Here is a 13676-nt window from a genome sequence, read left to right on the forward strand (position 1 = left end):
GGTTGTTTTGAATGAAAGTGAGGTGTCGCTGCAGCCAGAGACTGTATGGGCTTGGCCTCCTCTTCATGCACCTGAGGCTCTGAGTGAGACAAATAGCCCTTATAAAAGTGTATTTTTTTAATTTTTTTTTTTTTTGAAGGAATCAGGGTGATGTGAAGCCAGTTGAGCTTACAGGTGGGATGTGGAAGGAAGGCAAGAGAATGGCGGCAGGCAGTGGGCGGGGACAGTCTGCCTCCAGCTGTGAAGCAAGGACCTAATAGAGGCCTAAACAGGAGCTGGGTCTGTCTGCTGTGGGGTGGGAGAAAGTGCTAAGATCACTCCAGAATCGGTGGTTCTAGTCATGAGGGCGAGGAGGGGCCCTGCGTTAGCATGCATTTGTACACACCGCTGTGAGGGAAGGGAATAGAAATGCCATAGCTAATAACGGTTAGGGCACAGAGCTACCCTTGATGTTCTGGTCTGAATGACAGCCAGGATTGCTCTGTGGATGCAGGGTGTTGTGCACTCCCCGCTGCCGTGGTTGTCCCTTCAGAGCAGGAGAGAAGCGCAGGAGGAGCTGTGCCTCTCGCCCTGGGGTGCATGGTCTGATGGAGAAAGGGTTCAGGTCCCACACCCCCCAGTTGCAGCAGGAGTTTCAGGTTTTGGCATTTGCCTCTGAGCTGGCAAGCGAGTGTCTCCTGCCCTGCGGGGCAAGGAGTAACTCTGACTAGGGTGAGCAGAGTCTGCCAAAGAAGAGGATGGTTTGAGATTTGTTGTGTTTGATGAAGAAGAGGAAAGGGTGGTCAGCTTTAAAAGTCATCGTTGGTGTTTTTGATCTGAGCACCAGGACACCTGTGGCAGCTGCTGCCTCGGTACCTTCTTCGTTGACCTCCACAAAAGCTTTGTGAATAATTTCTGAGATGAAAAGATCCTTCTTAGCTGACATCCCTGTGAAATCGGCCTGAACGGGGTCAAAAGCATTTCGTATCCCCATTCTGCTCAAAGTGGATTTAAGGTCATAATTCTCTTCCACCTTCAACTTGGGCAGGTACAGATCCACTTCAGCTTTTATCATGCTGTCTGATCTGGTCCATTCAGCAAGTTTCCCATAGGTCAGCTCTCTTTCCACCTGCAATGAGTGAGATGGGCTATCAGTGACTGATTAAACCCTATTTCCTTAAAGGCAGTGGGGTATAGGCCTGAACTGTCAGAGTAGTTCATTATTATTTTTTTTTTGTTGTGAAGTGTCTTGCTTTTTTGCAATATGTGACTCATAATGATACTAATAGGCACTTGCTATGTGAGTATATGGATGACTTTTCTCTTAGAAGTGGTAAATAACTGGAATGCATGGTACCTCAGGTACAAATAAAAAGATTGTTGCCCTGATCTGTTTAGAATTTGAAACTGTTCCTGGCGTGGTCATGAGTGGCTGTTGATACCTTCTGGGTCAGGGTAGTCAGCACTTATTTTGAGAAGCCTCACCGCAAAATATCAGGTGCAAATCTAGACTGCAAATGTCATAAAATGAATTAATACAGCCCTCAGAAGAAGATAACTCCAGGGCACAGTGATTCAGATTTGGTCCTTGCTTTCCTTGTGCTTTTCCAGCAATAGAAAAGGGGACAGAAAATAGGCAAAGACAGTTGTATGACAGACTTTTTAGGTGTACCCCTAAGTAAAACACTGTGTTTGCAATGTCATCATATGCCCTGAATCCTAAGCTGAGAAGTCATGGTGTTATACTTTATGAAACAAAGTATGCACACGTCAGAACCTATTCTGCCGTGATTTTGAAGCTTGTTCTTCCTTGCTGTTTTCGTCTGTTTCTGTTACTGTGTCATAGTGTATGTGATGCAACAGTAGGTTGGTTTTACCAGCTCCAGACCGGTGGTGTTATCATTGATGTCATCTGGTAGGAGAATGAACATGCTGAGTTCATTTTCCATGTATGGCAGCTCAATGATTTTGAACTTCATGGTTGTTTCATGGAATATCAAAAATGTATCTCTCAGAAACATCATCTGTACTGATTTAGTCTTGGTCTGTGAAAAAATTCAGACATAAAAAAGTGTTACTTCATTCCTTAAAATGGATGATAAAGACTACTTGCTTCATAGAACTGAAAACAAAAATTTGTAAACAACTACAAGACTCAGCAGCATTTGCATACTCATGTCCTTTCCTTTGGACAGTATCACATACAACCCCTTTTCAAAGTCATTAGGATCTTTAAAAAAAATTGGCATAGACACATGCGGTATCTATCTGCTGACTGAATCATGCGTAATATAATTCTCATTTTAAAACAAAGGAGTTAGCTTTGATAGCAAGTAACTACTATAAGTGTTTCATGTTTTCTCCCAAATGCTATATTTTTGGAGTGAGGACCTTGACTGGGGGGAAAAAAAGGTTTACTTTCTTCCCCTGGATGCCATCAACCCCTTTGCCTATTTTATACTTCCAGCCAATACTGATTGTCTCACTTTGCCTCTGAACAATTTTCTGTGACCTATGCTGGCTTTTGCTCTTCCCCAAACCGTAGAGCACCAGATTACCAGCTGAAATTGGATTACCCAATAGTCTTCTGAATTCTGTGCTCTATGATGTTCATGGGGCCTTTACTAGTATGTCCACTATCCTTTACATTTGAGTTACATTTAAGTGCAAAAGTTTATCTGTTTGCAGGCTTTGTATCAGGTACCCTGTGAATTAAACCCTCTCTGCATACCCATGTATTGGGTTTACATGGCAAGGTTTTGGTAGCGGGAGGGAGGGCTTCAGGGATGACTTCTGTGAGGAAACATCAGAAACTGCTTCCATGTCAGGCAGAGCCAGCTCTAGCCAGCTCCAAGATGGACCTGCCACTGGCCAAAGCCGAGCCAGTCAGTGACTTTGGTAGCGCCTCTGTGGTAACATATTTAAGAGAGGGTAAAAACTGCTGCACAACAGCAACTGGAAGAGAAGAGAGAGAAAATGTGAGAGAAACAACTTTGCAGACACCAGGGTTAGTGTGGAAGAAGGGAGAGGGCATGCTCCAGGTGCTGGAGCAGAGATTCCCATGCAGCCTGTGGTGAAGACCATGGTGGCGCAGATATCCACCGTGCAGCCCATGGAGGACCCCATGCTAGAACAGGTGGATGTGCCCTGAAGGATGCTGCAACACGGGGAGAGCCCATGCAGGAAGGACCTGTGACCCCGTGGAGAGGAGCCCACTCAGGAGCAGGTTTACTGGCAGGACCCGTGACCCTGCAGGGGACCCACACTGGAGCAGTCCATTCCTGAAGGACTGTACCCCATGGTAAGGACCCATGCTGGAGCAGTTGTTGAAGGGAAGCAGCCCATGGGAAGGACCCACGTTGGACATGAAGGACTGTATCCTGTGGGTGGGACCCCACAGTGAAGCAGGAGAAGAGTGTGAAGAGGAAGGAGCAGAAGAGACACAGTGTTATGAATTGACCACAAGCCCCCTTCCCTGTTCCCCTGTGCTGCTTTGGGGGATAGGTAGAAGAGTTGCGAGTGAAGTTGAGCCTGGGAAGAATGGAGGGGTCGGGGAAAGGTGCTTTATATTTGGTGTTATATCTCATTATCCTGCTCTGGTTAATTGGCAATAAATTAAATTAATTTCCCTAAGTCCAGTCCGTTTTCCCCGTGATGGTAATTGGTAAATGATCTCCCAGTCCTTGTCTCGACCCATGAGCTTTTTGTCCTCTTTTTCTCCTGCTGTCCTGTTGAGAAAGGGGGAGTGATAGAGCGGCTTGGTGGGCACCTGTCAGCCAGCCAAGGTCAGCCCACCACAACCATGTACCATGACAGATTCTAAAACGTGTCATGTTGTAGGTTTCAGATACACACTCACGTCATCAACACAATCGCTTCAAATTGTCTGGCATACAAAAGATGTTTGCACTTGTAATCTATGTCAAACAAGATATATGCTTCCATTGACAAACAATTTTGCTTGTCTTTGACACAGTCCAAAAATATGCATGCAGTCAGCTACTGTGAATTGTCAGGGCATGATCGTTTAAATACTGTTAGCTCAATAGCGTGCCCTCAGCTTATACTGAATACATCACCCTCACACACTCGGCTAAAATGACGAACGCCTGTGAAAATTCCCTCTGAGGTTTTAGGCAACACCCAGGCTGCGTGAGGAAAGAACAGTTGGTTCAGTTTCGTTGAACTCAGAGTACAGACTGTATCTCAAAAGCAGAGAAGAAACGTATAAGCAGTGCTCTCAAAAGCAACTCAGTCCCTTTTGAAGATGGGACCTTGGTACTTAGAGAAATTTCTTCTTACTTAACCATGGTGTTCTCAAGTGTTTTGATACTGAACAGCTATTAATTAAAGTGAAAATCTTACTCTCTTGGATATGTGTAAATAAAATAACGCTGACTTGTTTTCACAATTTCTGTTCTCGCTGAGTTTATGCCATGTGTCCAGCTATGAGTAGTGTTGCAGTGGCATACGAAATGCAGGTGAAATATTTAGAGGTATCTTGCTCTTCAGTAATAGACGTATTGACATATGACAATAGGCATATAGGAAAGGAATTTACCTTGCTCAGTCTGAAGGGCCTCTCAGAAGTATTTTTCTCCAGAAATTTCTTTTCCCAATTTCCTTTGAAATAAATGGCATTTACTAAGACCAATACAGTGCGAGAATTGAGAGATCCTGCAGGCAGCAGATCCTGGATTTTCCCTTCAAAATCGGACAAATAGGGCTGTTATTCTAGTGTGACTGTGTAACTTGCCAATTTTAATTGTGCCGCCTTTGTGCCTACCTATCTAGCAAAAATGTTTGCATTTGGGATATTTTTTTTACTGTACATTTTTCATGGTATACATATGGTAAAAATGGCTCTGTATTTTTTTTTTCTGCAATTTCGGTAGTAAATGGCATTGGGAAGTGGGTAAAGTGGAATAGCTTGGAAGTTCTGTGAAGCTGGTTACATGCAGCTGAAGACTGCAGAAGTAAAACCCTCACTAATCAGAGAAGAGCTACTCAGTATCTAGCTGTGCCTCCCGCTAAAGAAAAATAATTCAGAAGAGGCTGCGGCACAAAGAGTCAAGGGAAGGACCTTGTAAGGAGCAGCAGTGAGGTTTGGAGAGAGGCATGCTTCAAGCTATTTAACTGCACTTTTCTCATCACCTCCCCTCAGTTTCCATCTTTTATGGATCCTTGGCTGCAAGAGCAATAAATGTGGAAATACAAATTATTTGAAAGTGAAACAAGAAAAAAGCCATCCGAGTGGTACTTACTCTCAGTTTCATTTTCAACCCACGAATTGATCAGTGCTCTGGCTTGTTCTGCAGCTGTCTTAAAGTTTACAGCTTGTGGCTTTGCATTGTAATAGCTTGTAATGAGCTGTAAGAATTTCTGAAAGATAGCATTGGAAAATGTATGCTTATTTAGTTAAATTTGAGTTCTACAAATGTTAGAAATAATCACTTCAACAGATGGTACAATGTGCTAATACATAATTGAAGAAAAGATAATTTGTTTGAAATGGGATAACCCTTAAAATAACTGACATAATCTATGCTAAATATTAAGTAAGGAATGATCAGACTTCAGTCTCAAGGAAACTGATACTTCAATGTTTTGTGTTTGCAATCTGAAGTGCAAATTTGTAATTCTGAAATATCCCCTGAAACAAACATTCTTCACAATTTTTTAAAATTTTTCAAAATGACATATCATTTAGATACTTTTTTCCTCCTTGACGATGTAGAATTCAGTACAAGAGGGAAGAATAGAATCATAGAACCATAGACTTATAGAATTGCCTAGGTTGAAAGGGACGTTTCAGATCACCTAGTCCAACCAATAGTCTCGTATAAAGTTGAAACAAGGCTTTTAGTTTGTTTCAGAGGCGAGAAACCTGCCAAGAGTTTGTGAGGAAAACAGAGGATCAGGTATAAAGCAAATGTTCTGGCAGAATAAAGTCATGTCAGAAAAGCAGAATTAATGTTTGCATTGCTGTCTGCTGTGAAACAGTTCATGGAAATACCCAGCAGGAAATTCTTTAGATTCTCTGTAAAGCATGGGTACATGAGATTGTGGAGAAAATGAGCAGTAAGCACTCAGGACGACAAATTACTAATTAGGAGATCAAAACAAACTCCAAGATCAGAGAACAGCAATCTCATTTAAAATCACCTTCCAAAAAACCGGAACATGATTAATACATCGTCAGTTTTAAAAAAGATTTCAAAGATACACGTAATTACATGTAATTACAGGTAAATGAATAAAATAGGTCTAGTGGGCGTATGGGTAAATGTGATGAATCGGAGGAGTGTCAACAGCATTTTATAATAGCAAGTCCTAAATCACAAATCTGTTGGAGTATTTTGAAGGTGTCAGGAAATGTGTGGGTAAGAAGTTTGAGCCATTACAGTCTATTTTGATTACCAAAAGGCATTTTGTACGACTTCTCACGAAAGGCTGAGGATCCATGGGACTACAGAGATAGGTCAGTGCTTAGTCAGTGCCCAGTGCTTAAAAGACTGGAAACCAAGAGTAAGAGGAAATAGTGTTCACAGTGAAGGGTATTACTACTGGAGTAGCACAGGGGTCTGTGCTAAAGTATTTATTCTTAAATAATCTTCAGGTCTGAGACCTTAAATAAGGTCTAAGGATAAAATTGTGGTCTAAATGTTTACATTAAAATAAAATTTGTAAATAATCCAGTGAAGTGTAATGCATAGAAAGTGATCATCACTGTTTAGGAATGAGGTATTGAAGCTGTAATGAACAGTTGCATGAAAAAAATCCACCCAATAGCGGCCAAAAAGGCAAATACAAATTTAAGAGCTACAAAGAAAGGAGTAGGGAGCCAAAGAGAGAATATTAGAGTGGCACTCTGTAAAATGTGCATAGTCTAAGTTCTCTCTGGCCTCTCCAGTCTCAGGAACGCTAGAGTGTAAAAGACACAGAGACAGGGGACGAGGATGGCCAGAGATAGTGGAGAAGCTTCCTTTAGAGGAAAAACAAACCAATAACGATGCCAACAGGTAGCAGGCTCAAAAGACACAGGCGCTTCTTACAGCGTATAATTCAGCTGTGGAACTCCTGGAGCCGAGGATTGCGGTAGATTCAAAAGACAAGCCTGCAAATTTCTGAAAGAATGGCTTATCAAGGTCTATTAAGTAGACATGCCATCTGGTTCAGGAAGTTCCTGAGCTGCAGATTGCTTGATGACCAGAGTGAATTCTGGAGAAGCATCACTACACAGCCTGCCTTGTTCTCATACACTTCCTAAACTGTTGACCTCTGTTGGAGGCAGATGAACCTCTTATCTGCAGAAGGCTAGCCCCGTATGGCTGTCCTCGTGTTCTCACGGAAACCACAGTGCTATCATTTGGAAAATTTTTATCATCTCTGTTGAAAATCCCTCTCAATGTCAAAATATTCTGAGTAAAAGTGTACAACTCACGGGCAGTAATGGGTAGGTCTTTTCCTCATACAGTCGGTTGGCACTCTTCAGCAGGTAGGTGCTTCTGGGTTTGTTGATGGCAGACAGGAGCTCTTTAAAGCCAGAGTGGATGTTTTCAGCTTGCTTGTGCTCAGGATCCTTGGAAAGAGACACCAATTAATATTTTTTTTCTGTCTGAAGTGTTGCACCTGCTTTGGTTGTTTAAAATGCCCAGTTTATTTTAATTAAAAATGAATTTCAGGGGATGGAGCTCTTTTTTGAGTGTGTTACGTGTTTGCAGCACTATGTATAACTGGACAAATTGTTTTCTATCAGTAGGGCAATGGTCTGTTTCTGCAGTGCTGTGTAGGCCTTTGGGGACATTAGCTGGTGGTGCACCCAGGAAGTTTAATCTCCTCATTTCAGTCATGGTGAGGCCTAATTTTTGGTTTCACGAGGACCCATCAATGCAGCCTGGCAGCTTTTGAGGAGGTGCTCTGTTCTGACAGGCACTAATGTCAGGGCATGATGGACTTCCCAACTATCCAGATTTTCTCAGTTTCACATGAGTTTTGCTGTTGCTGTTTGGATTTTGGAGGGAGTTTGTCCTGGGTGTCAATGTTGATGGTTTTAGGGAGCATGACCTTGCTTGCCAGCTGTTGCCAGCTGTTGCTTCACTAATGGAAGAATAAGCTGCTACCTGTTAGCTGCTCCCCACCAGCTGCTTGGGTGCAGTCTCCTTCTCCATGGTGTATACCATGCCCTGCACGTGAGACACCAAGAGTCTGTGCCTCTGACGCATGGTGACTTGTCATGAGGTTGGTCAGGTGGCATTCCTTGCTCTAGTCTTTTCTCACTCGTACTGAGATGTGGGCTGCTAGGAAGGACACCTAGGAAAGAATTTGGTATCCAGAGGACACAGAATAGCAGAGGTTGGGGTTTGCAAGGGGGTGGGAACAGACTGAAGAGGTCATGGAGGGAAATGTCTGAAGGACCAGATTAGGCAGACTTTGCTACAACTCAGAAAGTCAGTGAGTTGCTAAAATGAATATGGATGTAATGATTCATCTTGAAGATTCATCCCTCACCATCTAGGGAGAGACTGATATAACCTCTTCCCTCCTTTTGTTTCCAGTTTATCTAATCTAGTTTCTTTGAGCTTTCTTTATGTTTCTGTGATAAAGAAACATGGCTTGTTTGAGTTTACAAGCCTTTCGGTGTTTAGGGAGTTCATTTGATGAAAAAGATCTCGGTAGTTCCTCCTGGTGGCAAGTCACTGGGGAGCCGATGAACAAGGATGAATTGGCATGCATTAGCTTAAAGGGGAGTTTTGTTTCCCTGATGTGTCCATGCATGAAAAAGGTGGAAGGGAGTTTTTTGGGTAGGGCTGGAGTAAGGTGTGAATGTTTTTCACTACAGAAAAAAATACCCTGAAGCTGATAAGAGATAGAATTGTCCTAAGCACGTTGGGACAATTGATTTGTTGCTATTGCCATAGACTAGCTAAAACCAAGTAAGACAGTATTAGGGCAAATCAAAATGCTATTAGTGTCTCTTCTGCTTTTGAAGGCCTGTGTTCATGAGTTTTATGGTAAAAAATCTGCTTGTTCACTTTTTCTGTATAGAGTTCTTCCTGAAGTGAGACAGTAGATATAGGCTGAAGGCTAAAGCAGTAGTTGTGATGAACTATCCCTTTCTGAGAGATTTTTTTTTTTAATCTGATTCTTCTGTTGTAATAAATACCAGCTTTCTTTTCTTTGGTCTCCTCTGAGAAAGCCTTGTTGTCTCAGGCGAACCTTCTTCTCCTGCAGTCTGGTTAAAATGAAGAACCTGTGATGATGATAAATGTTCATAAAGACAGTTTGTTTTTTGAAGATAAATGTGCTCAAGTCTTATGTAATTATGTTAGTTTTCTATGGTAATTCACCAGTCATGCCCAAAGACGGTTAATCTATTAAAAGTTACTGAGGACAAGACCTTAGTCTTGATTTAGTGTCTAAAACTTTAACATTATTATATAGATTGTAGTCGCATTTAGTGCTTAATAACAGATCAATATTATGGCTCAAATATGAATTTATTTAGATAAAAGTTTAGTTCATGCTTGGCTACATGGAATTTATTTTCAGATCACGACCAAGCACAACAAAGAGCAGAGTGCACTTCAGAGCCTTACTACTGTGACAGAAATGTAAAATTTTACATTTAATGTAACCTAAAAGAGTACGAGACTGAAAACTTCTGCTAAAGCGGCCATAAATGAGATAGTATTTTCAGTACTAGTATGTCTCTGTTATTTGTGGGAGGATTACCTTATTTAGTGACCAACTGTGTCACAAGCAAAGGTATTTGTACTGCTCCTGTGCACCCCAGCACATGTTCAGAAGAGCTTACTAACTTTGGTATGCAGTGTGAGAAATCAGATACACTGCTTCAAGAACCATCTGGGGTCTAGAAACAGTGATTTTATCCCTGGCACTACTTTTTCTAGATTATCTTAGCTCCTTATTAATTTTGCTATTAAAGCTGTCTCTTTATTACTATTTGAGCACTGTATCGGGTGAATTATTCTGTTCAGAAGACTGTTAAAATAGAAGGTAGAGTTCCAAGCAAGACCTGCAGTAGTCTCTAATGTCAATAACTTCCCTCTGGCAGACCACTTGCAATGCTCTGGGAACTGTAAATGTAAGCTAAATGTAGGGGTAGTGCAGAGAAGGGAGATCTTGGAAATCAAGAGGAAGAACAGTGACCTACAGGACTGCCGACAGCGTGAGTGTGGTTATTTCCTGGGCCTAACATTATGGCAGGTCACTGTTCTCCCATGTTGTTCCTTTCTTATTCCCCATACGCAAAAGAATAATGCAATTTATGTGGGAACCACCTCTAAGGTGATATAGTGCTAATTTCAGAACTTACCTCAGCCATCTGGGTTGCGGTGTCACCTTTTGCACCCAGGTAGACCATGGCGAGAGCAGTTGCAATACTCCAAGGAGAAAAGAAAATGTTTTGGCCTTTGGAAGTTTCATTCAGCTTCTTGTAAAGGTCCAAAGTGAAGCTGTTCGTTGACACTGAGAGAGACTCCATTGATACAGCCTGAGACAAATGAGTGTCAGAGAGAGGTGATGACTGCTTCTTCACTTCTTTTTAAAACTACAAAGCTGCTAGTGGGAGATTGCGTCCCTGTAGTGGGTAAAATACTGCAGAGACCAAGTACACTCCCTAGTAGGTCTGTTTTTAAGACCTGTATTATTTTTCCCTTCTCCATCACTCCTCCATGTCCTCAGCTTTTTTATTCATTCCTCATCAGATGAGCTAGAAATGTTTTCACAGGCCAAACTTGTTTCAAAACCCCATTTGCTGAAGTTTCATAGAATTATTCTTTAATTCTGTGGGAGTGAAACAGAATCATTTCTCACTGAGCTGCTTTGAGCTTTTTTCTGTTTCTTTAAACTTCCTATGCTATTATTTCTGCTGAAAAAAAGCATGATGAATTCATGAGAACTGATTTTCCATGTGTGGATCCAGAACAAACCTGTGCTTCTTATTAGCATATTTTAGATCAACTTAATAATTCATCAACTTAATTGATGAATATTAGGATAAACTCAGAAATTTCTATTGTTTTCACTAGTATAAGGACTACTAAAACATGTACTAAAGTTAGTGTAAGATGGCATCAGGTGAAAGATTAAGCATTAGATCAACAAAAGCAACCAGACATTTAAATCTATCTTCACCCACAATTTATACGCTTAAATCAAAAACTGCAGTCCTCAAAGCCAGCTGCCATGCAGTGTTAGAGATTCACAGAGTCTCTGGGATCCTCGAGTTTTGATTTCAAAGCTTCCCAGGGCTCCACAACTGCTTTGAAGCATTCTCAGGAGCTCTTTAGAGGTGAATATTCTGCAGCCTACCTCATACCTAAGCATTTTGAGAACCTTCAGATCAGCTCTCTCTTACTGCTGGACCTGGAGAGGCTGATACTCCTAGAGCATATCTAGGGAACAGGCCTGAGCTGAACGTTTTTGCCTGAAGAATTGCAAACTGACATCCCCATCTCCTGTTCCCAGAGAGTACCCGAACTGAATCTGCACGGAGCAATCAAGCATTTCTCAGGCTTGAGAGAGAGAACATGTGTGTTTCTGTGAGGTTCACTGGTCTACTAGCCACTCCGATCATCTCAGAAAGGAAAAGTATGGATGACTGATCCAGTAGTTATTGGATATTAAAAAAGCAGAGGCTTGAACCAATACACCCCATCGTGAGCATCCAAAACACTGCTACAGAGTCATGCTGTCTTATGTGTTCAGTTCCAGAATCAGAAGTATATTCTCTCCTGCAGCCCGTTCTCAGTCCTCCATCCTAAATCGACTGGTAGGCTGGTGATTAAGGCATCCTTCCTACAGGTGAGGAAACTTTCTGCCCTCCCAGGCTGCATAGGTTTTGCCCAGCCTGGGCTTGCATTCTTACCACTGTGCCTTGGCACTGGGTTTTTCCAAGGGCTACACTTTGTACTAAAGAATGAGCACTCCCTTCCCCTGCATGACTTTTACATTTAACCTCTCAGTTCCAAAGAATTTAATGTGAATTTTTAGGACTTCCAAAGTAGAGCTAGTTACTTTGACATGAATATTTACACTACCTGAAATGCCGAGGGAGAGAAGAGTCTTCAGATCTGTCTTCAGTCAGGACCCGTGGCGGTCTGTGAGGCAATGAATACTCTTGGAAATGTAGGAACGTTTGCACCTCCCTTTTCTTCTCTACATCCTCTTCTTGTCTTAATGTGCATGTTCCCTCATTTGCCTACTTCTCCTCTCAATCATCTGCTTTCAGAACTTAGAGAGAGAGATCTCCTCAATTCAAGGCCACAGTTAGTGGGTGTATATCCTGAAACGTGAAGACCAGTATGCCCACAGGTGTCTTTCACAACCTTGGTGTTTGGCCTGCAGAAAAGTAGGAATTGCAGAAAGAATTGAACCACCCTGCGTTGACAAGGGACATGTTGAAATAATTTTACAGCTTCCTTTTCTTTTTATGCTACAAACAGGGGTGATGAATAGAAAATAATCTCAAAGATATGGCTAAAAGGGAATATTGAAATAGGCTGTTAGTCTCATTCATCCTGTGGTCAAATTTGAGAGGGGAAGGATTTGAATACTTGTGGCCCTCAGGTCACATAAAGCCCTTATTTTTTGTTTGTTTGGTTTTTTTATATATATTTTTACTCTTGTGTTTCAGAAAGCAGATCACAAAGGAAGCTCAGAAGGTATTTACACAGTCACCTAAAATAAGTGATGAAATAAGAGCGGACGCTTGACTCCTTTGGACTTCTGAATGTTGCTTTGAGACCGCTGCTTCTAGCAGAGGAGGTGAAGGTGCTTTAGATACCTACAGGCCCTGCACTGTACGGGCTTATTATTCCTCTGTGATGAATTGAGAGAGTTTGGACCATCTACTGCTTGGCTTGAAAAACTGCTTGGAAGCTTTGCTTGTAATTATTTCTTTTACTGAGAATACTGTTTGTCGTATTGAAGTAGAGAGCCAGACAGCAGAATGTGTAAAATTGGAGATCAGGAAAGGTATAATACAAAGGAGTTACGAGTACACAAATGTTTTACCTTAAACCAGTGTAATTAGCAATTCTACTGTTTTCCTCTGCTTTTATCTTTGTGACTTACACTGCATTGATAGATTTCCTTTCTGATCATGTCTTTTCTGCTATGTTTATAGTTAGTTAGGAACGGCCTCTGCCCACTAGTATGACACATGCAGAGTAAACCAATTACCAGCATGTAGTTAACTTATACAGAAAAAGGATCAGTATAAAGAATACAAGTCTGTATTTTGAATGAGAATTACATTTTTATGCTTATATTCGCTTCAAATCTCACTGGTACGTATGTCATACAAGGTTTCATACTTGTGCCTCTCTTTTTTCACGCATTTTGTTTTTAAGTGTGTGCAGTTTTTGTGCCTGAAATACCCAACTTATTTTCTTGCTTCAGAAGTGTATTAGACACTATTATATTTAGTTATGTGCTTAAGAAATTTTGCTGCTATGTATCTGAAACCGCTGTTGTCTATGTTTTAGCTAAATGAATAGGAGAAGAAAATAAAAGGAAACAGTTAGTGGTACTACAAGCTACAAAGATTGGCCAAAGATACAGGAAAATGAAGAAAGCGTTCCCAAACTGTGTAGACACTCTTTGTGGTATATTCCAGCTGCTGCAAGATCCTGTTTAGTAAGAGAGAGTGCAGTTTCAAAGGGGATCAA

The 13676-nt window shown here is 41.5% G+C and overlaps 1 protein-coding gene across 1 annotated transcript; it reads right to left on the reverse strand.

The window, feature by feature from the left end:
* Positions 1-359: 359 nt before the first annotated feature.
* Positions 360-12209, reverse strand: LOC134511684 (heterochromatin-associated protein MENT-like). The gene is made up of 8 exons (XM_063326020.1): positions 12045-12209; positions 10319-10495; positions 9146-9232; positions 7424-7561; positions 5244-5361; positions 4541-4683; positions 1857-2024; positions 360-1108 (listed from the first exon to the last, which is right to left on the reverse strand). Exons 2-8 carry the CDS (start codon positions 10484-10486, stop codon positions 707-709), a joined length of 1224 nt encoding a protein of 407 aa, XP_063182090.1. The 5' UTR covers positions 10487-10495; positions 12045-12209; the 3' UTR covers positions 360-706.
* Positions 12210-13676: the final 1467 nt, after the last annotated feature.

This window comes from Chroicocephalus ridibundus, chromosome 2 (genome assembly GCF_963924245.1).
Source record: "Chroicocephalus ridibundus chromosome 2, bChrRid1.1, whole genome shotgun sequence".
Lineage (NCBI taxonomy): Eukaryota > Metazoa > Chordata > Aves > Charadriiformes > Laridae > Chroicocephalus > Chroicocephalus ridibundus.